The 25,770-nt window shown below is 56.4% G+C and overlaps 7 protein-coding genes across 7 annotated transcripts; 4 read left to right on the top strand and 3 right to left on the bottom strand.

The window, feature by feature from the left end:
- Position 1: 1 nt before the first annotated feature.
- P884DRAFT_280709 (uncharacterized protein) lies at positions 2 to 474 on the bottom strand (the record flags this gene model as incomplete). The annotated part of the gene is made up of 3 exons (XM_069443467.1): positions 2 to 172; positions 228 to 277; positions 345 to 474. The coding sequence occupies 3 exons, from the start codon at positions 472 to 474 to the stop codon at positions 2 to 4; spliced, it is 351 nt and encodes a 116-aa protein (XP_069294065.1).
- Positions 475 to 3,297: 2,823 nt separating this feature from the next.
- On the top strand, positions 3,298 to 5,263 carry P884DRAFT_251177 (uncharacterized protein). The gene is made up of 3 exons (XM_069440683.1): positions 3,298 to 3,687; positions 3,890 to 4,552; positions 4,685 to 5,263. The coding sequence occupies exons 1-3, from the start codon at positions 3,612 to 3,614 to the stop codon at positions 5,092 to 5,094; spliced, it is 1,149 nt and encodes a 382-aa protein (XP_069294064.1). The 5' UTR covers positions 3,298 to 3,611; the 3' UTR covers positions 5,095 to 5,263.
- A 499-nt stretch (positions 5,264 to 5,762) lies between these two features.
- Positions 5,763 to 7,587, top strand: P884DRAFT_87269 (S-adenosyl-L-methionine-dependent methyltransferase). Its single transcript, XM_069446135.1, has 3 exons — positions 5,763 to 6,266; positions 6,391 to 7,312; positions 7,433 to 7,587. The coding sequence occupies exons 1-2, from the start codon at positions 5,978 to 5,980 to the stop codon at positions 7,308 to 7,310; spliced, it is 1,209 nt and encodes a 402-aa protein (XP_069294063.1). The 5' UTR covers positions 5,763 to 5,977; the 3' UTR covers positions 7,311 to 7,312; positions 7,433 to 7,587.
- An 822-nt stretch (positions 7,588 to 8,409) lies between these two features.
- On the top strand, positions 8,410 to 10,871 carry P884DRAFT_303125 (uncharacterized protein; the record flags this gene model as incomplete). The annotated part of the gene is made up of 2 exons (XM_069444997.1): positions 8,410 to 8,469; positions 8,556 to 10,871. The coding sequence occupies 2 exons, from the start codon at positions 8,410 to 8,412 to the stop codon at positions 10,869 to 10,871; spliced, it is 2,376 nt and encodes a 791-aa protein (XP_069294062.1).
- A 5,634-nt stretch (positions 10,872 to 16,505) lies between these two features.
- P884DRAFT_303124 (uncharacterized protein) lies at positions 16,506 to 16,986 on the top strand (the record flags this gene model as incomplete). The annotated part of the gene is made up of 2 exons (XM_069444996.1): positions 16,506 to 16,575; positions 16,904 to 16,986. 2 exons carry the CDS (start codon positions 16,506 to 16,508, stop codon positions 16,984 to 16,986), a joined length of 153 nt encoding a protein of 50 aa, XP_069294061.1.
- A 3,722-nt stretch (positions 16,987 to 20,708) lies between these two features.
- On the bottom strand, positions 20,709 to 22,725 carry P884DRAFT_303123 (Cullin repeat-like-containing domain protein; the record flags this gene model as incomplete). Its single annotated transcript, XM_069444995.1, has 2 exons — positions 20,709 to 22,441; positions 22,515 to 22,725. 2 exons carry the CDS (start codon positions 22,723 to 22,725, stop codon positions 20,709 to 20,711), a joined length of 1,944 nt encoding a protein of 647 aa, XP_069294060.1.
- A 594-nt stretch (positions 22,726 to 23,319) lies between these two features.
- Positions 23,320 to 25,062, bottom strand: P884DRAFT_231640 (pyridoxal phosphate-dependent transferase; the record flags this gene model as incomplete). Its single annotated transcript, XM_069439830.1, has 4 exons — positions 23,320 to 23,932; positions 23,998 to 24,251; positions 24,303 to 24,649; positions 24,702 to 25,062. The coding sequence occupies 4 exons, from the start codon at positions 25,060 to 25,062 to the stop codon at positions 23,485 to 23,487; spliced, it is 1,410 nt and encodes a 469-aa protein (XP_069294059.1). The 3' UTR covers positions 23,320 to 23,484.
- Between the last annotated feature and the right edge of the window lie 708 nt (positions 25,063 to 25,770).

Below are 25,770 nucleotides of genomic sequence, written 5' to 3'. Positions count from 1 at the left end.
CTCAGCCCAGCAGCGCGGGAAGATGCTCCTTGATATACTCAACCACGGCGTCTGGCCCTTTCTCCACCTGTAGACCCTGTGGTAGTGAGAAAGTCTTCAGATCGGGCACGATCTCTTTGGCAATGGCAATAATCTGCTGAGCCTCCTCGGGCGTCCACATTGACGCTGTGAACTGCAGGTCTTGTCAGGCCTCTGTTCCGCGTTCACTTGGGCCGAGGAATGCTTACCAGTACGTTTGGTTGGGCTTCTTCGACCGTCTTGCGAACTTGATCTACGCCTGGGAAGGGACGTTTGGTCATAATTGCCAACGAGTGAGCGAAACGCCGAGCCAGGGAGAAACCTACTTGCTGCATTGGCGACGTGGATGATGGTGTATCTGTCCTTGACGTCCTCGACGACGCGGCCGATAAGACGCTTGGCGCGGTCCGGGGCCGTGTTGACGGTGACAAGCCTGAAGGGGCCAGCAGGAGCCATGGCGAAACTTGAACGTAAATCGGGTATAATTAGTACTGTGTAGTGCTGTATAAATGTCTTCCGTGGTCGATTGTCGTAAAAACTTGTTATTTAATAGTAACAAGGTGTTAAAGCTACGTTATATGGTAATTCATTATATATATATATATATATATATATGGGTATATAGGAAGTTCGAGAAAAAGAAATACTATTGGTATTCGAGTAGTATCTGGGCCGTCCACGAGAACCACTTCACCTTAGCCATAATTACGTGGCAGGTAATTGCTTGATATCCCGGAGCCCGCAATTAGCAGCAATGAGGGAAGTACGATAATCCAATTGCGTCAAGCTGGGGAGGAGAGAAGCCTTTCATGGACCTGGTGCCATATGAAGGGGGAGAGAGAAGTAGGCAGTTTGGATTGTAGGAAGGGATAATGTTCTCCCGAACCTGAGCCGAGAACGGACAAAAGAAACCGAGAATGGGAGTCGTCGGCGTGGACCCGGAGATTAAAACTATTATCCGGCTCTTGGCCTTGCTAAGAAGGGTTAGGGTTCTATATCTTCTGAGGTGAGCAAGCGTGTCTTCTACATTCCCTCTTCTTCGCTTCTCGCGCTCAAGTTCTTCTTGCCTTGTGCCTTTCCCAGCCAGTGGTCGATTGTCCTAACGAAACTCGGGTTTTTGTTGGCCGAGCACAATCTAGTATTTATCTGGCTATCAATCTCACCAAGGTGGCGTGGCCTTGCGTTTGAAATAATATTCCAAAACTCTTGGAGAGAACTCGCACACCTCTCGCCGGCAATTTCGCAGCAAGCAACATCTAACATCGCATCGGCATAAGATCGCACCTCATCTGACAGACCATACCCCGTTAGTGGCCAACACGTAACGGCATGGAACCGACGCATTGCTCTCACTCCCGCGCCGATGCCAGAGAAGGGCCGTGACTCGGGTCCTCAGGTTAGCAGCAAAAACCGACTACATAACGGTAGCGACAGCAAACAGCAACAGCCTAGTTATTGATTGAGTCGATGCCGTTAGCGCAAGGAAGCCGACCGCCCTGGCGTCAGGGAGTAACTAAATCGAGGCGGCGTCCCGACATGGTTGGGTTGGACTGTGCATTTTCACAATGAGAAGAGGAAAACATATCGATCTCCAACACGCTAACCGGTTCGAATCTCGGTTCCGCCGAGGAACCACTCCGTTTTCACCCATGCTCACCGGTCCCTTCGACCACCGCTTCGGGAATGGCCGGTGAAACACTTGCGCGGAAGGCGGCTTGGAGACGCGCATTGCTGGCGAATTTGTAGCACCGCGGCCCCTGAAGAGTCAGAGACGGTTCTTGAACTCCCTAGTGAATTAATACCTGCGACGGCCGACATATAACACGTAACCGGCGCTGCCGCAGATCAGTCGCTGTGGGGGGAGATGGATGGATTGAGCGGTCTTCGTATCTCTGCTACGGTCGTCATCCCGGACAACGCGGAGACCTCGTCCAACACGGGTCTCGATAGTTGATGGCGATGGCGATGGTGGAAGAAGGAAGTCAACCGATGTGGGTGGCTGCAACCCCTGGTAGGTCTGGGAGCCCTAGTGGGCCCGGTATACACTACCACAGTCGCGCTCTACTATGTACACTAAACAAGAGCATCCGTCCTTGACAACCGAGATGAAGAGCAGAGGCGGCATGCTTTAGTGACCACAGAATACTTTATTCTCCTTCTTACGACGGAATGGTTAGTTAGGAGGAACGGACGCAGTATATATGTAATCCGTACATATTCCTGGACAGACGCCAAGCAGCTGATGATAACAATGAAGTCTGGGGTCATGGCCCACGTCCTCAGCGGCCAGGGGGGAAATATGGGGCCCCGTCCAAGTGGGCGCATTCGGCATCCTACCAAGAAGATGATCGGTTTGATCGGCCACAACCCCTGGGGCAGATTACATATGTATGTAGAAGTGCGAGGTCCTACCGCGTACCGAGTAGTGTGCTGCGTACACTCCTGCGCGAGTGCGGATTAATACTGTGTATGTACCGCACAGCACGTTATACACTAGAGAGTGGAGCAAGGGGAGTTTAGTGTCCTAAATAAGGATTATACTGAATAGTTATGTCCATAAACGGACCTCTTTTGGAGTGGCGGATCATCATCCATTGTAAAAACGTAGTCCCTGCCGCCGACGAGGCCTTCGGGGATGACTCCATGTGCCACGCTTACTACACCACACAGGGAAACACATCCGAATCCTGAGAGGAGGTGAACTCACCGGGCCAGCGTACGTAATATAACATTGCTACATCGATACACGTCCATACCTACCGTACCTACTACATTTGACCTACGTATACATACTTGGACGCTAGAACTGCGCTGGCGATCTTAGTGTAGAACTGCGCGTCGGGCCCAGCCATGAAACCTTTTGGCGATCTGGCAATGCGAAGGATTAGTTGTGGTGTAACTTATGTCCAGGACGGAGTAATTAGTCCGCATACCTACACGAATTAGGTATGGACCTAGTTTGCTCGAGCACGGCGAACGTTGGTGCTAGCCGCCCTTCCCCGTGGGACGATCCACACGGCAGATGGTGAATGTCGCAAATATTTTCTGATTCTGTGCGCGCGGCAGCCATCCGTGCACTAACTAACTACTGTAGTACACCAGTGTGTAATTAGTGGGCGCGCTAGAAGGAACCCGGCTCAGACCCGAGCCAGTGGTTGCGATGCACCATTGTTGGGGACGCTAGGCAGCATACACAGTACGAAGTAGTCCGAAATAAGAATGCAAACAAACGTTTCATCTGCTGCTCAGAGTCTTCCTATGTACACACCAGAAAATTCCTCCCCTTCCGGGGACACTGGCCAAACTTCATTAGGGTGGTGTAGATAGTCCTTTGTCTCTCTCTTTCTCTCTCACACTCACTTACTTACTCTCTTTCTCTCTTAAAACTCCGGGTTACCTAGTCTATCTATCCGGTCCATTCCTTTTTTCCCAGTTTAACAAGCTTGCTTCCTACCGCGTTTCTTTCTTGTTCCAATTTGTTCGATGTCAAGCAGCGCGGTGTAACGAACTGTGTAACGGCCGTTCGTTAACAAGACAAACGACGCAGACTCGGTTGGCCCTGGCCTGGATGGACTGACTGCTCGATAGTCACGATGGGCTTGTGGGAGGTCGAGGACTACGGCAAGGTTGCCGACCGAGCGTGCTGGGCGATGTTTGCCGTCTTGACAGGTACGTCAGCTGCGCGGGCGACGGGGACGAAGAAAAAGGATGACCAAAGGAGAGAAGGAAAAAAGAAGAAACATTATAGGAGGGAAGAGGGAAGGGAAGAGGAGGAGATAAAAGGGGGAAGAAGGGGTGGAGGGGAGGCGCGGTGCGTTCTAGGAACATGTGGTTTGCAAGAACTAACTCAAAATAACTGCTATCTGATCAGTTGTTGTCTCGCTCCGCGTCTTTACCCGAGTCTATTACACGAGAGCGGGAGGGGGCGGGCTGGGGATCGATGACTACATCACGCTCGGCTGTCTCGTCGTCTTCCTGGTTACGTGCATCTTCATCAGCATCGGGTCGCGCCACGGCCTCGGCAGGCACTACACGACGCTGGCGCCCGGGGACGTGACGGCGGCGCTCAAGTGGAACGTCATCATCAGCGCCGTGCTGATCTGGTCCTTCTCGCTGCCCAAGTTCGCCATGATCTCGACCCTGCAGCGGATCCTCAGCCCCGGCACCAAGACCAGGGTCGTCTTCTGGGCGCTCGCCCTCTCCTCGCAGGTCTGCATCCTGGCCACGTCGGTCTGGTGGTTCAAGCAGTGCGACCCGGTCGAGTACGGATGGGACCGCACCATCCCGGGCGGCTCCTGCGCCCCCGTCAGCGTCATGGCGAACCTGGGCTACTTCACCTCCGCCTACTCGGCCTTCCTCGACGTCTTCTTCGCCCTCTACCCTATCCCCTTCGTCATGCGCCTCAATATGGCGCTCAAGACCCGCATCGCCGTCGCCGTCGCCCTGGGGCTGAGCGCCCTGGCCTGCGTCGTCTCCATCTACAAGCTCGCCATCTTTGGCCAGATCTTTGAGATTCTGGCCAAGGATCCGACGTGTGAGTTCCGAGCTTCTTTTCTTCGTTACGATTTCCCTCCCCCCTCCCCCCTTCCCCCCCCCTTTTTTTATTACTTTTACTTTTAATCGTCCAATCCAAAGATTGACTAGTTAACCCCGGTTTCCCTCCCAGATCCGGTACCGTACCTGGACATCCTCGGCGTGGCAGAAGGGACCATTCTCATCGTGTGCGCGTCCCTCCCGACGCTGGGACCGCTATACAAGGCGGCCAGGGGCCGGATTAGCAGCGCCACCGGCGGGGGCAGCGGCGGCGGGAGCAGCAGCAAGCAGCTCTCGGGGAGGCAGCTCGGGGCCAGCCAGGCCACGTCGGGCCCCAGCAGGAACCGCGACTGGGACGGCGTCAGGGGCCACAAGCTCGAGTCGGACGCCGAGGAGTCGTCGAGCCTGCACCTCCGCCCCAGCTTCGACGCCATCCCGCTCGTCACGACCGCCCAGGCCCGCGGCATGACGGACGATCCGGAAGGCGGCGGGATCCACAGGACCTTGGAGGTCTCGGTATCGTCAGAAACGAAGAGCTATTGATTAGATACGGAAACAGCTTGGGACGGGGGCGCACGCCACATTGGTTTTTTTTTGTTTTGTTTTGTTATCTATAATTTGCAATACTGATATTACCGTAAGGAGTATGGCGTATAATTATACGGAGGTACACTGCCCAAGCTAGATTTGGACATATATATATACACGGAGTACATACTATAACATACAGTGCATATGGATGTGTTTGCTGTGCGATAAATATGCGAGCATGCTTCAATTGTGCTTGTTTTCATTCTCGTCGACATAATACACAAAGAATCGGAAGAGCTGGTTAAAAAGGAAAATAAATGAGAAAAAAAAAAAAGAAGAAGAGAGAGAGTGTGTGTGAGACAAATGTTCAGACGAGCTATTTTCCAAGGTTGTGCCCTGTTCGACCCCACGGGCCGGCGCGTCCCCCGAACGACGGGAGCCCTTCAAGTCAAGTGGGGCCCACGGCGGGGAGCAGTGCGCGACCCCAGGCTTACTCCACCCGATGAGGGGGCGCAAACGAGAGTCGAAACTAGTTAGTTTAGTCCCAACTCAGTTACTGGACCCGTGAAGCAGTGGAGAGGAAGAGGGGTGAGAGGGGGTTGGCGCGAACGCAAGGGTGCAAATCGCTGGATATCTTACCGAGCATGTAACGCACTTGTTACGTTTGTGGGTTGGGGGGTGCAGCACATACATACTTACAGGATAAGTAACGAGGTGAACTAACGGGCATATCACGGCTTCAGTCACCCCTAAGTAATAAAAACACCCGGGCCTCCCTTTTCTTTGCTTTTTTTTGTTTTCCCGACTCTTCTTAGCGCCTTTTCCTTGTTGCACAGCCACAAAGCGTTACTTCTCGTCAACTTATCACTTATTAATACTCAGCCACTCCTCCGCCATGGCATCAGCCGACCAGCTCATCGCCAGCCTCCAGGGGATCGACGCCAAGTCGTTTTCCAGCGAGGCCGAGCGAATCCGCGCCCGGGATGCCGTGTTCGAGGCGCTCCGGAGGATCCAGTCGCCGTGGGACATCGCCTGGGACTACTGTTGGGTCAGCGGTGCCATCAACGCCGCCGTCAAGACCCTCATCGACGCCGGCGTCTTCAGGAAATGGGCCGAGGCTGGAGGTGAACCCATCACCAGCACTAAGCTGGCCGAGCTCACGGGGGCCGATGTTTTGCTGATTCGTATGTTTTTTTTTTAAACTTTTGTCTTCCTTTTTTTGTTTGATTACTTTCTTCGTGACCACAGATGAAACAAGAAAACGAACGCTAAAGACTGAGGAAATCAAAACAAGTAATAAAACCGCAGAACGAATGATGCGTGCCATCTCCGGACAGCACCTCGTAATCGAGGTCGGCCTGGACACGTACGCGCGCACTCCCTGGGCGGCGGCTCTGGCCGAGGATCCCTCGTTCGCGAGCATGTACGGGGGCTTCTACCACGAGCTCAACAACCCCATGTTCCGGACGCTGCCGGCCTTCCTCAAGGAGACCGGGTTCCGGAACCCGACGGACGTCAGCCGGTGCAACCTGCAGTACTGGCTGGGCCAGGACATCACCCTGTTCCAGTACATCGGCACCAACGCCAAGCTGACGTCCGACTTCAACGACGCCATGGAGTGCCACTCCAAGTACAACCTGACCCCCTGGGTCGACATCTACCCGACCGAGACGGTCGTCGAGGCGGCCAAGGAGGGCCGTCCCCTCGTCGTCGACGTCGGCGGCGGCAAGGGCCACGACCTGAAAAAGTTCCTCGCCCGGCACCGCGACCGGGTGCCCCCCGGCGGCCTGGTGCTCGAGGACCTGCCCGAGATCCTCAAGGACGTCGTGGTCGATGACGACAGGTCGTCGTCGCCGGGGCCGATCGCGGTCCGGCCGCACGACTTCTTCACGCCGCAGCCCGAGGGCGCCCGGGGCGCGCGCGTCTACTTCATGCACAACGTGCTGCACGACTGGCCCGACGAGGCGGCCCGGCGGATCCTGCAGACGCTGGCCCCGGCCATGGAGAAGGGCTACTCGCGCCTGCTGATCCACGAGAGCCTCGTCAGCGCCGAGCGGCCCCTCGCCCGCGTCACCGTCTCCGACATCACCATGATGGCCTGCCTGGCCGCCGCCGAGCGCTCCGAGGATCAGTGGCGCGACCTCATCGCCAGCGCCGGCCTGCGCCTCGTCAAGATCTGGCGCCCCGTCCAGTCGGTCGAGAGCATCATCGAGGTCGAGGTCGCTTGACGGTACGACGTCTTTTTTTTTCCCTCTTTTGCTTTTTTTCTCTTCTCCATTCCTTTGGGGTTTGTTTTTCTGGAATTTGTCGTTATAATACTAATTAATTAGTCGTCTTTAATAATCAAAAGCGTTTATAAAACGATACCCTTTGAAAAACTGATTATAGTAGTTTCGCGATGAGAATAATCATAGATCAAACAAGAACTTGTGGCCGCTGCAAGTGTCGTAAATTAACGAGTGCCGGCAGGTTTTATGGGCCTTCTGCCCTGGGATGAGTGAGATCTTTGAACTCTACCTATCAGATGTGTTTCTGTATATGTGCGTTCGTTAGGCACCTTGCGGTACGTGACCTAACTAATATGTGATGAATTGACTAAACTCGAAGCTGGTGTGAAGGTGTGAAGTAGGTAGCACCTGGCCTTACTAGTACTATAATTATATGTGTACGCCTATACTTCGAAGGCCCAGGCGTTGCGGTGAAGGTTTCGGGGGCCTGGAATTAGGCGACCGAGGTGGTGTGGAGAGGGGGGAGGAGCAACCAAGTGCACACCTGACACAAGAGTCACGAAACACCAATTCGAGTCTCGGTGTCGATGGACCGAGTGGCCCAGCCTTGAACACCGATCCTTTTTTCCCGCACCGGAGGGCCTGTGGGGAATGAAGCAAGGCGTTCACGCTAGCGCTGCGGCTGGTTTTGGAAGAGTTTGGGGACTGCGCACACCTGAGAACCGCTTCGCAAGAGCGATAAGGCTGCCTGCCGCCTAGCGTTGTCAGCCGAATTTCCTCCACATCGGTGCCGAGCTAGGCAAGGTACTAAAGTCTAGGTTGACATGCGGGCTGATTCTCATTCGCTAATTATTAATGATACCTCTAAGCAGATACTCAACCTGAGCACGAGCATAGCCACAACAACGACGATGGTTATAAAATGGGAGAGCCGCGATCGAGCGATCAGAGATGGGTGGAAAGGAGGAATAATTACACACACAACTTCGAATTTCGAGCGCAGTCTATCAGGGAGGAAAATCAAGTTTCGGAATTCCCACCATCCACAAGTGAAGCGAATGAGTACCTACCTTACCTAATAATAGTTGATTACGGAGACATGCCCGAGGTCCAAGTCGCGTTTCCAGTTGCCGAGGAGTTTTCGGTGGCGCGCATCACGGTAAGCATCCGTTAATCTTCCTAACCCGGGCCCTGTACCTAGATTTATTCGAGCATCGTGCTGACCAAACATCACACTCGTTTTAGGACCACATATGGCTTCTCCGCAGGTTCCGCGCCCTGTTCAACCACGTCGAATCACCGGGGCGCCACGATTCCAGGTATCCCGAGCCGCCCCCAGGTAATGAGGTGTCGTCCCGGAGCGCCGCGGGCCAGTGGAGGGTCCAGGCGTTCTTGATGAACGCCGAGGTGCGGTATTCGTTCTACCTCCGCCTGTTGCGGGAGTGGGTCGTCAAGGACGACGCCGACAAGCGGGACACCCACCACGACAGCTCCGACGGCGACAACCGGGAGGATGACGGCTGGGCTGCCAGCTGGCCGCTGCCCCCCTGGGACGTGGCCCTCATGTTCTACATCCACATGCTCTCCCCGAAGCGGTTCCAGAAGGACATGGCGGCCGAGTACCCCGACCTCTGGCACGCCCGCCTCTCTTTCCCGCTCGCCAGGCTCAGGCAGCACCCACGCGGCCACGAGGCCTCGCAGCGCAAGTGGGAGACCATGTTCCCCTACATCCCATACCGGCTCTTCGAGTTCGAGCCGGACGGCGAGGCCCCGCGCCTCTCGACAAGCATCGGGCGCCCCCTCGACGTCCGCGGCTACAAGTGCGGCTCCGACGACTGCGCCGCCAACAGGCGGAGGAACAGGTGTCGGATCATCCCCATGGCCGAGTGGTCCGCCTACAGGCTGGGCAAGCGACGGCCCCCCTCGTGCCCCTCGTGCAGGATGGCCTTCTCGTCGCAGCGGGCGGGGTACAACTCGGCCTTTGCGCGCTTCTGCGAGGCCGTCTTTGGCCAGCACGTCTTGGGCCTCTGGGATGCTCCGCTCCGCCAGATGGCGTTTGTAGATCGGATCCTGGCCGAGACCACGACGGCGACAACGACCAACACGGCCGCCGGCGCCGGCGCCGGAGCCGGCGGCAGCTCCACCATCACGCTCTCCCCGGCCCAGGTGCCCGCCTGGCAGGCCCGCTACCTCAAGTTCCTCGGCCTCATCAAGGCCCACCGGTCCACCACCTTCGTCCCGACCCTCGACATCGACCTCGTCTGGCACACGCACCAGCTCGCCCCGGCCGCCTACGACGCCTACTGCCGCGCCCACGTCGGCCACCCCGTCAACCACGACGACACCATCCCCGCCGCCGGCCGCTCCACCGCCCTCGACGACACCAAGCGCCTGTGGACCCTAGCATACCGCGAGCTCTACCTCGATCCGGGCTCCGGGGGGGGCGGCGGCGGCGGTGGCCCGGGGGCGCAGGCGGAGGAGGAGAAGAAAGAGGAGAGCGGAGCGGTGGCAACTCGAAACGGGGAGGGAAAGAAGGGCGGGGAACGGACGACACAGCGGATGGCGAGCGTGCGCGCGCTGCTGCCGGAGAGGGTGGCGGAGTTGGAGACTTGCCTCGCCGACAGAGAGCGGCGGGTGGCCGCGTTCGACGGCGCGGGGACGATCGAGACGCGGCGCGCCGACGCGGAGCGGGCCCGGCGCCGGCGCCTGGTCGAGAACAACCGGTGGACTCGGCTGCGGGACGAGCACGGCACGCTGGCCAGCGCGCTGTGGGGGGCGAAGAAGGCGCGGGACGGCGTCCGGCCGCTGCTCCGGGTCGGACGGTGGCAGTGGTACCCGCGCTCGCGGCGCGAGGAGCTGGCGAGGCGGGAAGCCGCCGTGCGCGAGGCCGAGGCCCGGGCGCGGGCCAAGCACGACGAGGCCGAGCGGCAGCGAGAGGTCGCCGACGAGGCGGCGGAGCAGTCCCGGCTGGCTGACGAGCGCCTGCGCCAGGCGGAGGCCGACCGCGTCCGGCTCAAGGTCGAGCTCGACGGGCGCGTGATCGCGGCCGAGAAGAAACTCGTGCGCGACTGCATCCGCCGCGCCGACCAGCTGAGCGGCGACCCCCTCGGCAAGGGGATGCTGAGCGTCGTGCCCTCCGAGGCCCAGCTCAGGCCCGCCCCGCTAGTCGGGAACTGGGACCGCGAGACGAGGACCGAGCGGGCCAGGCCGGTGAGGTGCTGGGGAACCCGGCCCGAGGCCGAGACTGCTGCTTCAACGTACCACTCCACCTGGAGGCCGGACCGCGAAGGGGGAGGCTCCTTCGGCGGCTTGGCCTTTGGATCCGACGTTTACGGCAGTTATGAAGGGTGCGGCGGTGACGGATGGGGCGGGTCCGGCGGTGGTGGTGGTGATGGTGGTGGTGATGGTGGTGGTGATGGTGGTGGGTCTAGCGGTGGTGGATGCGGCGATGGCGGCGGTGGTAGCAGTGGCGGGGGAGGAGGGGGAGGAGGAGGAGGCGGTTGCGGAGGAGGAGGGGGAGGGGGAGGGGGCTGCGGAGGGGGCTGCGGCGGTGGCTGCTGAGGATGATGAAAGTCTCGATCGTTTCCATCAGTTTCCCAAGTTATTTGCCTTAATTATTTTGCTTGAGGACATCAAGATTCAAATGAAATGGAAACAGTATTGATTTAGCACTTTCTCAGTTATACTTTCATAGTGGTTGCTAAATGCTAATTATCTGCCCACTTTTTGGCAACCTCCTTGCCGCGGCCACACATACATATACACACCTCTTCCCCCGCGACACTGACAGCTTCTCGGGCCGTCTACTACGTTGTTGAGGCCTCTATTATGGATCTTACCGTTTATTCTCATTCTCTCGTTACCTTCCTGGCTGATCACCTGGCTAGCACGCGTGTTGCGTGATCTTAGACAGCCCGTGTGTCTACCTATGTGGTTTGGTAATTAATTAGGACGTATTAATTAGCTGTTGAAACGGACTCTTATGAGGAACGAGATAGGGAGGGTTGCTCATTACCTCTAAGCTATGTAAGTACCTATCTTGGTAGCCGTGGCGGGACCACCTGCGCCACGTCATATAACAGGATATAGGGCTTTTGGAGGCGTCCGTGGCTCAACATCCATTACTATGAAGTGTAAACATGGCCGTTGGGCGGATAAGCTCCTGCCTCAGAACCTAGCATGACCGAGGTGGTTCTTGTCCATCCTTTTTCTCTCTCCTTTTTCAGTATGGTCTTGTCTAGCTACGACCTCAATCGATCCTTGCATGCTTCATTTCTCTCTTCAACCCAGATCCTTCTTCTATCCGCCTGAAGCTAGGTTTTTTCTTTTCTTTTTTTGGCCCCCGTTCCTTTTCCATGCTTTCCCCCCCTTATCTTGGAATGTATCACAATCTTATTTATACGTTCCATCTTTCTTTCACCTTACCCTTTCTTCTTTTACGCTTAGCCATTTGGCCTAGCCAGAGAAGGGGGTCTCAGGCTTGACCGGCCTTTAGACCTTGTCACTAGCGTCCAGCACCAGATAGCTAGTGTCGTTCACTTCCGACGACTTGGTAAGCAAAGAGACAGGGATTGGCTGTCTTGCATATCGCATCCATTCCCTCGGATCACGGCCCACACCCCCTTTCTCCCCTCTCTCTTCCCCTCCTCTCACCCACTGACGCCACGGTTCAGATCCGGGGCTGCCTTGCGTACAATCAGAGAAAAAGAGGGAGGTATGCGCAGCCACCCGTGCATGCGCAAGACCCGTCAGCCACGTGCAAATCAAAGGTGCCTACACACAGACCTCTCTACCCGTCCTGCCTGCGATGTCGGACCGGGATTCGGCATATTGGATCTCGAGCCTGAGACCGGTTTGTGAATACCGCCGAGTGCCCCCCCAACAAGCCGGCATTTCGATAGGTTCCTCTGCGGATAATCGGCCGCCAAACAAAAGAAGATGTAGAAGCAAAACTTGGTGGAAGAGCACCCTCACTGACCCCCACATAGAGGACCATACTCGGGGGGTTACGGGAGAGGCAGCCCGTACATTCGTATGCCGTCCTGTGCTCTTTCATTTCGTTCTACTCTTCTCTTCCACCCACCCGGGATTCTTGGACTATTGACTCGCCGGCTCTGGATGACGTGAGCCAGGTCCGAAGCTTCGCTACAGACCGGTAGATCCCCAGACGGTGCGTGTATGCAACCAATGTGACTTGTCGTCATTGGCGATCCCGGTGTTTCGAATCCGTTCAGATGATTTGAACGAGTACCTAGCACCAGGATGGCTCCGATGCCGTTTCTGCTGCAGGTGTCCGCGGGACGGGTGTGATGACCTGAACTTAGAGCACCTTGATGAGAGCGAAAGATCCTATTCGACGGCGGACAGACAAGCGGGCCGTTGGGCCATGGGGGCTGTCCTTTTCTGCAGGCGATCAGCAGAGCGGCGGCCCCCCGCCTCTCTCCTTCCCACCCTTCTCTCTTACGAGAGCCAAGGGTCATGTCAATTCGAGGGTCTCAGTGGAAGGATCCGTACTGCACTACGATTGGGCTAATGTGTCGGCATGTTTTCTGGAAACCTTCTCTCCCCCCAGCATGCGCCGATCCCACAGGATGGCAAACGCAGGACAACGCAGGACAACGCAGGACAACGCAGGACAACGATGCCCCATTCATGTCCAACGCTTGTGTGCCAACCGCAGACCATGATGTTCCTACTTTGACACGTTACGCGGACTTCCAGGTTGGTGTACTTGCACTCCGTAGCCCTCTTGCGATACTAGCCGAGTCCTTTGAGTGGGGGGCCGCTGGCATGATCCAGCTACACCGACAGATTCGGCGGGCTGGCTGCCGAAACGATCAACAACGAAGAACGAAGCTCCAGCACGATGGGGTGATGGGTGACCTGCCTTGCCATGCGGCGCAGTCCCTCAGCAGCTGCACATGTCAGGCATCATATCTGCAGACGATGACTTACATGAGGTATGTGTGTGCATATCCCTCGGGAGGTAAACCGCCGGACTGGTGACTTGGTGCATGTATCGTGCATGCCTAAGCGGGAACTTCGCGGGCCCCATTTGGCGTGGCCGCCGTGAACAACGAGACAAAGCCGACATCAGGCCGAGTCGTCGTCGGTTGGTCACCTCAGGCTCCCATTGTCCTTTGATGGCTTCATCCGCTGTACCGAAGCGGGCAAACAGGCCAGTTTCGATCGGCGTGCGTACATGCAACTTTGGTTTTTATGCCTCGCGTGGGGGATAAGACGGAAGCTTCATCAAGACCGCTTTTTTTTTTTTCCCTCTCCTCGCATCCCGTCTTACCGCCCGAGTGAGAAACACTGGATCGGGGCGCCCCGTCGGATGCGCCGAGGACCCACGGCACCGTAGCTGTCGTGCATGGATACGCACGTTAACCGCTTACCAAGCTCCCTGTGATAAAGTCAAACCCTCTTGTCAGCATTGCTCTGTACGAATGTCCGAAATACATATAATATATATATATATATATATGTACTGTATCATGTATGCTTGGTGTATTGTCTCTTATTGAGTCCTTGAAATCCTTTCTTGCCTTTGGCGGGGAAATGGGCTGCTTCTCTTTGGGAGGAATTGGGCAGTCGACGTCACTCAAGCAGGGGTCTGCGGGGCACACCGGCGCCAACAGGGACAAGCCGCCCGTGGGCAGGCACCGAGGCACTGATGGTAACGGAGCCTGAGCAATTGGGGTCCAGTGGGGGGTTGGTGACTCGAGCTGTGTGGTGCACCGTAAGCGGTTTACCCCTCACCCAGCCGGGTCTCCCCGCAACCTAAATCGACCGCGCCCCACCTGACGACCCAGGGAGCGCCTGCTAGTAATGTACTGAGCACTAGTGTACATCTTGTCCTACATACCGAATTCGCGCATCTCATCGGTTAAGGTGAAACCCTCCCCCCAGTCGCTCTCGGGCTCGCACGACGGTTTTGTCGGGTGTCTCAGCCCTTGATCAAGGAGGGCGGTGTGCGGCAGAAATTCAGGAGAGCCAGCCGCAAATCACGACACGCCGTCGGATGGTCGCAACGTCATTGAACAGGTGCCGACCGACCCGGGGGACCCGCCCCTGGGGGGGAAGGGGCGAGGGGGGAATCACAGAGAGACTCTCGAGGGCCACGGAAGAGAAGAGGTCCCGGAGCTGGCAGGCTGAGGTGCTGGGTGATCTCGGAAGCACCTGGTTAACGTAATTCGGCCCAACAGGGCTTCGCGACAACTGCACTGCCCTTCCCGTGTCAGCAACGAGGCGGGAAGGTGCGTGTCAGACCACCAACCTACTACCTACTGCTGTAAATGGATACTACGAGCATCGCGACCTTGCTAGTGAATGCGCAGTTTACTCCGTAGGTAGGTTCGCTTACCACATCCAGCTTCTCGCGTCGACAGGCAATTACCACGGTACATTGCACCATCATATTGGTAAGGTGCCTTCCTGATCGCGTTCCTACCTCGGCGGATACGACAATGCGAAGTGACCTTCCTCTCACCTGGACGACTCTACGCGAGGGCGAGGTATCATCAGCCTCACTTGCTTGGGGCCATGCTCTGCACCATCGACTGTGCAGGATTGCCAAGCGCCAAGCACTGCGCTTTCCGCCCAGGAGGGAACCTTATGGGTTGGGCGTTGCAGACTCGTCAATCACACACTTCCTCTGTCCTAAAGTGCGCCGCACGATGGAGACTCGTTGATCAGACACTGATCATCCTAATGCTGGCGGTAATACCCCATCATTGAGTTATTGGGACTGAGGGTCGGTGCGAAAGGCCAGCTTGGCCATGGTCTACGCATTGTGTGTTTGGTTTACTACTTTGGTTAAAAAAAAGGGAAAAGAGAGAGAAGCGAAGAGAACGGTCTTCTTCGTTCTTCTCCCTCTACTATCATCCTTATTCTGGTCTTGGCAGAGCTTGGCGAGTCAACTGCAGTGCGAGCCCGAGTATTGGCGTTGTATGCAATAGTAGGTACCTTGCCTTGGGTACCTGAAGTACGGATGATTATTGCGCTCAAGGTAAGGCCAGGAAGGTACGGATCTGTATTGTATGTTTTCTGCTTAGCGCTTGGCTGACTACCTGGTTACCTGGTGCACGCGGCCAGTTAGTCTCAAACAGAACAAAGCCACCAACAAACGCGCTGCTCGGATGTGACAGGGCGACACTGAAATGGAATCGCGGAGGTAAGGGGCCTCGTCACCGAGCACCGACAAATTGAAGAGCCCGTTTGCCGGCCCTCGTGACCCCAACGGTTGGAGAACCATGCCACACCGCTGCGTTATTATCCACGCACCTCAACCCCGGTTGCCCGGTTGTCCTGCAGGAGGGTAACTAGCCCTGTTCGTTGGTTTCTCGGGCTTCGTCTTTGCTCTCCCAGCCGCCGTTCCTCTCCTGGGGTATGGGTCGTATGGCTCGGCAGGGTGCGGTTTTCCCACAACTTGTTAGGTGGGGCGCACACATCCCATTGACCGTTAACTAACCAGATACTCCGTAAAATTCCTCTTTTTTTTTATATATATTCTTTTTTTATCCATTTTTTCCTGCCCACTTCCGGCGATAGTAGGTACACTATACCCTACCCTAGCTACCTGGCTAACACGGTGACGCATTTCTCAAGATGCGCCCCGCCGGTCCAAGCCGAGGAACTCCCTCCCCACAGACTGTAGACAGGGGAGGCAACGACCTGGGAGGTACTTGAGGTACTTACCCAAGCAGTTCCGTTCGTTTGACGCAGCAACGGGGAAGAACATGTGTCCAAGGTATCTCTCAAGTCTCGATCACCAAATAACACCCCCACCATGCTCTTTCCCTTCCTCCATGTCATCGTCAGTCGACTTCCCTTTCTGGGAATTGGGCGTCAAAGACCGCCCGAGGGGCCGCTGCCTGCGCCGGCGCCGCCTTCTTCCTCAACACCATAGCACACCTCTACCTTGTATAAAGCCTGCTTCGCTCCCCCTTCTTCGTTCACTCAGGCTTCCGCAAGCAAGCTCGTCTCGCGACACATTGAAGACACGCTCATATCTTCCCCTCCAAAGACGTCTACTTTCTTCACTCGTCTCCCTCTCACAGCGGACTATCACAACTCAAGCCGAGTAAAATCAACACCCCCCCACCTCTCGCGGTGCGAATCATGACTTGGGACTTTCAGTTCCCTCATCTTCCCTGTTAACTAGCAACAACGCCAACATCAACACCAATCATCATGGCCGTCAAGGAGTACCAGGAACTCGTCGACCACTGCTGCTCCTTCTGCTGCAAGGCTGTGGACTTTGGTACCCACGACTACTGCCCTCAGAGCTCGCACTGCGCCTCCTGCCCCTATTGAGAGCCGTACCATCAAGCATGCCTACCGGACGCTTTTGCCTAGTCCTTCCTCGACGGCACAGAGCTCAAACACGCCTCATTCATCTTTACATTCGGATTATGAGCTCTGGGGAGGTCAAAGAACGTTTCGGTATTCCCTGGATATCGACATACCTTGCGCGATCTATCCTCTCTCCCGGATCGTCGGGGCCAAAGCTTAGGAGAGCGGACCAGCTCGCTTCGCACCGCTCGCGCTCCCTCAAGCCGCCCCATCCCAATGCTACCACAAGCGTGCAGAGGCCGTAACCCGCCCGGCCCCTCCGTGGGGAGTGGTCATCGACCCGGCGCTGCGAGCTAGTTGGAAGCCAGAGCGGTATTGAACGGGGTGCTTGAGTCGAGCATTTGGGGCTCCGGGAGGTCCTGAAATCTGGACCGCATGTGCTGCAACTCTTGATCTTCTGCCGACACTTGCCGTGGTCCAAATTGCAACCCTCCCCATTTCCTACTCTCTGTCCCCGTTCACCTTGGTGGCTCTTTTTGCTTCTTTCCCATTGGAGGTCTTTTGTTCTTCTTGCTCACGACTTTCTTTCACCTCGGTCATGGCCATGTCACCTAAGCACACTTGCACGGAGTTTGGAACACGGCATCGGGATCTTGAGGGATAGGCGTTCTCATTTTTTTTTTTTTTTTGGTGCGGCATCATCATTTTTCGGGCTTGTCTGGCGCTTCTAGCGATCGCATTTCCTGATAACTACCTCTCGCCACATGAGTTTTCAGTCGGCTGGCTTACCTCAGGGATCATCGGGATTATCCATCGATTAGTGACGGGGGGATAGGTATGAAGTAGCGTAGGTGGTTACCGGGCAATGGGCGAAGGACAAGCATGCAAGGCTCTGGATCGACATTTACCGGACCTGTCGTTATTGCTCGCGACGCGCACGAGATAGGATATTCAGAATATCAAGTCTCACCCAATTCCTGCCCCATCTGCATGCCAAATTGATATCACCATGCGAGATACGAAGGGCTCGACCGTCTATTCGTCGTTTCTCATCCTTCTCGAGACACGTTCAGCAAGCCACCTCTGCGAAGAGCCACCCCCTCTCAACGTTTTTTTGACACCCTTTGACCCCTGCCTCCCGCCTCTTTCCCCCCCCTGCCGGCGCTCGCCGTTTGCGAACCCGGGCAACACGCACCCACGAACACCACCCCCCTGGCGATGCCATGCAGACGGCAGGATGCGCGCTCGGCTGTCCCTGTACATACATACGCTAACGACGTCCACTGCTGCAGCTGTCCGAAAAAGATGAATATGCTGGGTCCTGGCTTCGGCGCATGAACGGGGTCTCTCACTGGGGTCGGCATTGCTGGCGTTGATAACCCCGGGCATCATTTCGATTCATTCTCCTTCTCCAACCGGTGGTTTTGTTGGCAATGGATGGAGTACTCGAAAACGAACCATCCCTATCTTGTGTTCGGTATCTACATGGTTGATTCTCTTGGCCATCAGGGCGGCTGCGCGAAATGCGGCCTCACTCCCAATTGCCCCGCGGCGGCAGGAGAGCAGCACGTAGCAGCAGCAGGAGCAGCAAAGCGAAGCAAGCAATGGAGGAGCTTCTCTGAGGGCAGCGGGTCCACAGACCCTCAGATGCCTTCAAAGGAGAAAGAAACACCATGCCCAAACATGAGCAAATTTCCTGACTTTGTGTCACCAGGGCAGAGTACTGGACGTGATCCGCGCATGCCTATACAGTCGGTATTTACACATGATGATTTGAGCATGTAGCAACCCCAACAACCCCCCGTCGAACCAACAACAAGTCTGACGTGGCCGGGGAATATATGGAGTGGACGTACATATCTACTCTACACTACAACTACGCCCTATAACTATCTGTATAGTGCCCTCGTGTGCCCTATCTTGCTCCCTCACCCCTGTCCCTCCCCCAACCGGGGTCTGGACGACATGGGGTGCACCAAACCGATCGACCCTCCCCAGCGTCGGGTGTGGGTGTGGAAATAGTTGGCGTATCCGTAGTGTGTTTGTATACTGCGCACTATCCCCTACACTCCACCACGGAGAGTAGGGGCGCTAAGTAACTACCACCTACCTGAGTGTAGTAACCAAGCTAACGCTACGACTACAGCACGCACGCGTGTTTGCCCAGAGAGAGGAAGAGGAATCCTGAAATTGCGAGTATTTTGTTTTCCTCTCTTGCCTGAGCCTGGCCTCTACGACTGCAGAGGGACAGAGGAAGAGAGGAAAGAAGGAAAGAAGGTGTCCCCGGGGGGGGAGGGGGTGGTCTGTTTCCAAGGGCAGGCAGGGAAAAACCAGGGGGGCTGCGACGGCTGGTACGTCTGTGTGTGTATGGTCATCTGTCATCCGTACATTCACGCGTACGCTACCACGTCCACTAGTTAGTCCCTCACGTAGTTACGCTTTCCATACAACTACTCACTTACACAGGTAGTTACATACTAACACCCTGTCTGTATGCACACCCCATTACATGACGTGTGATGGATGCATGCACATGGTCGTAAACGGCAAGACGATCACGATAACTAGCTACACGACACTTCTCCCCAGGATGACTACCCCCCCCCCCCGGGGGGGCAACCGTGTCGTTTACGTAGCCCAAGCTGTCCGCATATATATACAAGTATGTATGCACATACTCCGTACATACGTACTATACATACACGCAAGGACTCTTGGGCCCGACGCTTACTAGTCTAACTCGGCGGCGATGATACACAGTCGGTATTCGCTAGTGTACGCATAATTAACTAGTGTAAACCTCAGACGAGGACAGGGGTGTTGGCTTCCCGCCCATTCCGAGGAAGCAGTGAGCATACACAGTAGTTAGTGAAAGCTCCTCCGGATCGTCCGGAGACATGAGACACACTCTCTCTCTCTCACTCGCTCACACAAACCGGGAAAGAGAAGTCACTGACAGGCACAACAACAGAAAGGGACAATACGGAGAGGCGGGAGAACCCGGGGCCGCTCATGATCTGCACCAGAAACGGAGCGGATGGAGGCCAGGCCGGGGAAAAGGGGGTAGTTAGGGGCGACATTGTCGCAGGCAAGCGAACCGACCTGCTGGGAAGGATGCGAGGGGCGGGCAAGGGTCCTGTGTATATGTACGGATTATTCCGCGGTGTATGTACGAGGAGGCGGCGGAATCAGATGCGCCAGAGGAGCGGTCGTCAGCCTGCGATGCGACACCAGTCTCCCGCCGCCGAGAAGAGGAGGGTAATTAATGACGGGTGCTGCACCCTCGTTATGGTGACCTAGGAGCTGCGCTAGCTGACCTGGCGCGTCCCGGCACCCTCGGCAAGACAGCCCCAGCCCATCATCCCTGACCGCGCGTTGGGGTTGGGTCTGCCTGCTCACGGAGTCGTATTGTGTCCGAATCATACAATGTCTCATGCTGAACCCAAGCTGGCTGATATTCTCCAATATTGTACACAGTGTTAGTGTACATAAATACGTGATCGGTGCATACATTCATGTAGTTCATGCAGAACGCGCTGCTGCCTCCCTTCCCCATTTGGTATCGAAAGCCGTTCAGCGGCTTATGTGCTTCGTCTGGATGGATTCGTCACTCGCTGGCTGGACATTGACCAAGCAAAGCCGTCGATGATCATGCGTGTCAAGCAGAAAAAAAAGAAAGAAAGAAAGATAGACGGGATATCAGCGAAGCAGAAAGAGGAAAAAAAAAGACCTAGCAACTCCAACCTACCTCCCTTCACGCCTCCAAATATTAACAACACCACCATCGCCGATTGAACGAAAGAGAGTAGCGTCCCGAGGCCCCCGGCCACTGACTCCACTATCACCGAAAAAGGGTGCGTCCCACTCCTCGGTCCGGGCCTTGGTGCCCATCATCCCACCTTCGCCAGTCGCGGGGTCTAGATTTCAGTCCAAGAACCAAACAACTAAGTCACGGCGGGACCATCCATCCTTCCCGAATAGCTGAATAAAACACAAGGGCGGTATGATATCGTCACGCATCACCCGTCGCCCGGGGCACCTCCGCGCAACAATAATCAACAACCCCCATGTCGTGATGGCCAAGCCAGCCAGGACGACAAATCAGTAGAGGGTCTGGAAGACGGCGGCGATGGCCGACTTGTCGTACTTGACATACTTGCCCTTGCCTTTGTCGACCTCGTGGTAGCGGTCCCAGAAGCGGTTGTAGAGCGGCTCAATCATGGTCTGCATGTCCTTGGCGAACATCTGGCGGACCTCGCGCTCCATGGTGTAGCCCTTGTGGCGGAGCACCATGTCGTCGAACGACGCGTTGAAGGCGGCAAACTTGTTCTTGATGCTCTCCTTGTCCTTGGACGACAGGCTCTTGAGGATCGACGCTGAGTCCACCATGGCGCCGCCCTGGCCCGACGTCGGCCGCCCACCGCCCCCGCCCCCGCCGCTGCGGCTCGTGTGGATCACGTCGAACAGGTGCATGCTGACGTCTTTACATGTGTCGGCGTAGAGGCTGGCGGCCTTCTTACGCCACGTCTCGAGCACGCCGACGCGATTTTGGAGCAACCCGGCGAGCTCCGAGGTTTGGATCATGCGCTCAATGATGACTACGCTGTTGGCCAGAAAGACCCCCATAACGGGCTTCTTCTGGAGGAGCAGCCGGGCGCGGGCCTCGAGCCCCATCATGAGCGCCTCGATGGTGTCAGTGCAGTAGTGTGCAAAGATTTCCTCGCCATCGGCGCCAACGTCAAAGGACGCAAGGCTGGGAATGGCGTCGCTGGCTCCGCCCCGTGATGAGGCGGCCGACTTCCAGCCCCCGTCTCCCAGTGAAATCATGATGCTCGAGATGGGGCGGAGGAAGTCCACCATGGTCTGCAACCGCTGCATCGTCTCGGACACGATCGGGATCGGCGCGCCATCCAATGGAAGGGACTGTAAACTGTTGATTCTCCTCTTGGTGTCCTCCAGGAGCTCGGCGAGCGAGGACTTGGCTGTATCCCGGACCGGCTTGAGGGATGCCGCCAGCGAGCTCTTGAGTTCGCCCGTCCTCCTCTCGAGATTGTTCGACAGCTGCGAAATGATCTCGACGATCTCGTACGCTAGGTAGCAGTCGGTCGTCAGGTGTGCCTTGATGTGGCTATTGAGCTCCCGCAGTGTCCTCCCAAACTCCACCAGCGACGGTTGACACGTCGCCTCGAACACTGGGCCCCAATCTTCCCTTGTGAAAATGTTGCAGATATTCTCGTACTCGGCGACGAACAAACCTTCCATCGCCTGGGCATACGTCCCAATCCCATTCGTCCCGGCCCGGTAAATTGCGTCTGGGTTCTTTTTCTTGGCCGTGCTCGTGCTCGCCGTCGCGAGGTTTACCAATGCAGACGAAAGGTACTGTGACCGGATTTCGATGTATATTTTGGCTATTGGCGAGTCCTGGGGCGCTCCGGCGGCATTGCTCTGCCGATACACCCCGGCGACAAATGAGTTCATCAGGCCCAGCCTCGCAAGCTTATCCTGCGTCAGTACGGGGAATGGCTTGTTCTTAGTGATGAAGTGCAACGGCTCAAGCGCCCGGGGGGTCTCGTTCCGGAGAAGTTTGTCGAACGAGTTTTCGAGTTGGGTATTTCCTAGCTTAACTAGCCGCTGGAGTTCGGCAACCGTCTGTTGTGTCGAACGGAGATTCGAGGCCTTCATGTCGCTGAGGGCCTTGTTCAGGCGCTTTATGGAGGCCAAGTAGTTAGGGAGGCCAGCCTTATCGGGGCCCATACGGATAATTTGTTCCTCATCGTTTTTGCTGTCGGCGGGCTGCCGCAAGCGTTCGATGGCTGTTAGCACTGCTTCGATGTCTGTTGGCGTTGGCAGGGTTGGTTAGCGTTGCGCGTGCCCCAGAATCATGTGTCCAGGACGGCGGCCACCCACTGCTTCCAAGGACTTGAAGCTTCTTGGTCTCCCCGCTCAACGGGCCCGCCACATCGCGTACACTCTTCCCTGTCGCCTCGAGCCTGCCGAGACACGCCTGGATCTTTTTGGTCAATTGTGTTGTCTTCTCTAGACGCGAGTTGAGAACGTCCACTTCGGCCCGAGCCTCCTCGTCGGCAGCTTGCCGAACGCTGGTGACCCCGACGGCCATCGCTGTTGGCCCCCAGATACAACTGGTGGTGATGGAGTTGTTGGTGGTTGTAATCTCAAGTTTTAGCACGGATGGAGGGGAGGTCGCTTGAAGGTGCAAGCAGCCGACCTGCCCCTTGTGAAACCCACTGTTGCACCAATCACGTCACAGCAGCTTAGAGCAGGCCCACCTGTCTTACCTCATGTCACAGGCACTTAGAGGCCCCCCACTTTGCACCCTCCTGCTACTTCAGACATGCAGCTCGTATCTGCCTCTCCATTATTGCTTCCCATACTCGGGAAAAAACGAAACGGAGTACGAAGACCGACGCTGCCTACAGTACGTAGGTAAGTAGGTAGGCAGGTAGCTCCCTGTTGTGGGCACTAGTAACGACGGGAGCACTTCCTCGATATGGATTGGGCCGGTTCGGGCCTACAAATGCAGCTCACCAAGATGACGGAGTTCAAGGAAACACAAATTGGCAGGTGCTAGCAACATACCTACCTGCAGCCGAACCACATAGTTGGCTCGTCTGCTTGTAAGCCAAGGACCAATCAAGTACGGAATGTATGAAGGTAGGTTTGTAGTTTAAGTGAGGTGAAGTCTGATTTCAGTCACGGTGCTCGCGTGATTGCCTTGAACTTGTGCCTGCCATTCCAGAAAGAAATGCCCTTCCCACGCACGCGCTGCTCCCTTCTTCCCTTCCTCCCCCTGCTGCTCGGAGAATGTAGGGGATTTTGGAAAGAGCTCCAGAGTTGGCAGAACCATGGCCGCAACCGGCTACGCAGACCCAAAGAAATCGTCGACGAGGCGCCCAAGGGTGTCCACGATCCACTCAATCTCCTCCCTGTGCACATTGTACGCGGGCGAGACGATAATGTGATCGCCGCGTATACCGTCGGCCGATCCAGTGCCCGGATACACACTAATGGAATATTCCTTGGTCAGGCCGCGCTCGCAGATTGCCGCGGCGACATGATTCTCGACAGGAAACGGCTCCATCGTGGCCTTATCAGCAACGAACTCGATTCCCCAGAAGAGGCCGCGTCCCCGGATATTGCCCACGTTGGGGTGCGCACCCAACCGCTCCTGCAGCCGTCCGGAGAGGAGCTCGCCCATTTTCCGGACGTTTTCCAAAAGGTTCTCTTCGCAAATGATCCGCTGGACTTCGAGCGCCCCAGCACAACCAGCCGGGTGGCCTTGATACGTGTGGCCGTGAACGAAAACGCTGGCAACGGCCCTTGTGAGCACTACGCCGACCAGAAACCCCGGCCCTCAGTTTGGGAGACTTACGAGCTACCTCTTTCCAACACGCCCACCACTTCCCGACTCGCCAGCACTCCTGCGACCGGCTGGTAGCCGCCACCGAGAGCTTTACCAAATGTCTGAATGTCTGGCGCGACTCCCTCTTGCTCCCAGGCGTGCAGAGTTCCCGTCCGCCCCATGCCGCACATTACCTCGTCGAGGATGAGGAGCGCTCCGTACTTCCGACAGACCGCTTGTACCGCCTTGAAGTATCCGGGAACTGAGGGGACGCACCCCAGGGCCTGCGAAGTGGTTAGCAACGCACTATGAGGGCCAGTTCAGGGGATACCTACAGCTCCTACAACAGGCTCTGCAATGAAGGCGCAGACTGTCTCCGGGCCGACGGCTTGGAACTCGTCATCGAGTTCCTTGGCCAGTCGGTCGACATACTCCTGATCTGTCTCACCTGGGTTCTTGCCGCGAAATGGATTACATGGCGACACTTTAGACACGTTCTTCATAAGAATCGGCTCGAACTTTGCGCGCCGGTATTGATGGCCCCCAACTGCCAAGGCGCCCAAGGTGATACCATGATACGACTGTCTCCGGGAGATAAACCGGGTTCTGTTGTTCTGCGACGGACTGAGCTCGAGAAAGTACTGTCTGGCCAGTTTGACAGCCGCCTCCATGGCTTCGGATCCTGAGAGCCGGTTAGTCGCGATTGAGAACCGGTGATTAACGGAGCATCTGACCGGAGTTGACGATATATGCGCGTCCCATGTGCCCGTGGGTCGACTCGACCAAGAAGCGACAAAGCTCCTCCTGTGCCCTCGTCGTGTAGAAGACGGTCGAGCAGTACGGGATCGCCATGACCTGTTTCATGACGGCGCGGGCCACTCTTTCATTGCCCCAGCCGAGACACCCGACAGAAGCTCCTCCTGAGGCATCGAATATCCTACGCCCATCCTCAAGTACAAGGTAGTTGCCCTCACCATGTGAGAGAGAAAGGAAGTCATAACTGAGGTCCCTATGCAACACAGCAGAGCTCCGCGCTGCCTGCTTGTGGTCGTCGCCACCTTCCTCGCGCGTGGTATCCAGCTGTCTCAGAACCATGTTGGATATAGTAAGCTCGCAGGACGGCCGGCCAAGGTTGGAAAAAGTGAGACGGGGAATAGACTCGGGAACAGGACGAGCACTTCGGCGACTCTATTTGTAGGAGAGCTATAGACCGCCGCCAGGTACAGAGCTGCTAGACCCCTGTCACGGAAACAGGCCACTAATGCGGCATGGCATGGAAGACTCACGTATCCGTCCCATACGAAGAACGTCAGCGGTACCCGCAGGGCAGCCCTTCGCCATGCTCGTCATCTTCCACCCGATTAGCCACGCAGAGTACTCTACTCCGGGCTGTCTGTCCTAGCCGAGCAACTGTGGACCTTCGGTTGCTGGCATGATTCGCCGGTTCGCGGGGGGCAACGCTACCTTGCCCACTAGCTTACCAGTGACCCCCGTGACAATGGTTCTCGGGTGCCGGACTCGAGCGCACAGGGGCCAGGGGTTCGGCGTGGAAGGAACCAAAACCTCATGATACGATCTGGATAAAGAACGACGATAAAAACCAAAGAAGGTATCTTTGACTCGTGTCTTTGGGGGGGTGCATGTAGAAACGGCAAGCCTACATGTACCACGTGCAACGAACCGCCTGCGCTTACCCGTTTGCAAACGTCACAAGCTTTCAACGGTGTTGTGCAACCTCCACTTCTTGGAACCCTCTCGGCCCTAGCTTGAATGAGGGGTAAACGGCCAACAGCTTCCATTCGG

The sequence above is a fragment of the Thermothelomyces heterothallicus genome, assembly GCF_042370625.1.
Source record: "Thermothelomyces heterothallicus CBS 202.75 unplaced genomic scaffold P884_scaffold_33, whole genome shotgun sequence".
Classification (NCBI taxonomy): domain Eukaryota; kingdom Fungi; phylum Ascomycota; class Sordariomycetes; order Sordariales; family Chaetomiaceae; genus Thermothelomyces; species Thermothelomyces heterothallicus.
Note: the sequence above shows the minus strand (reverse complement) of the source record. Positions and strands in the feature narration are given on the sequence as shown.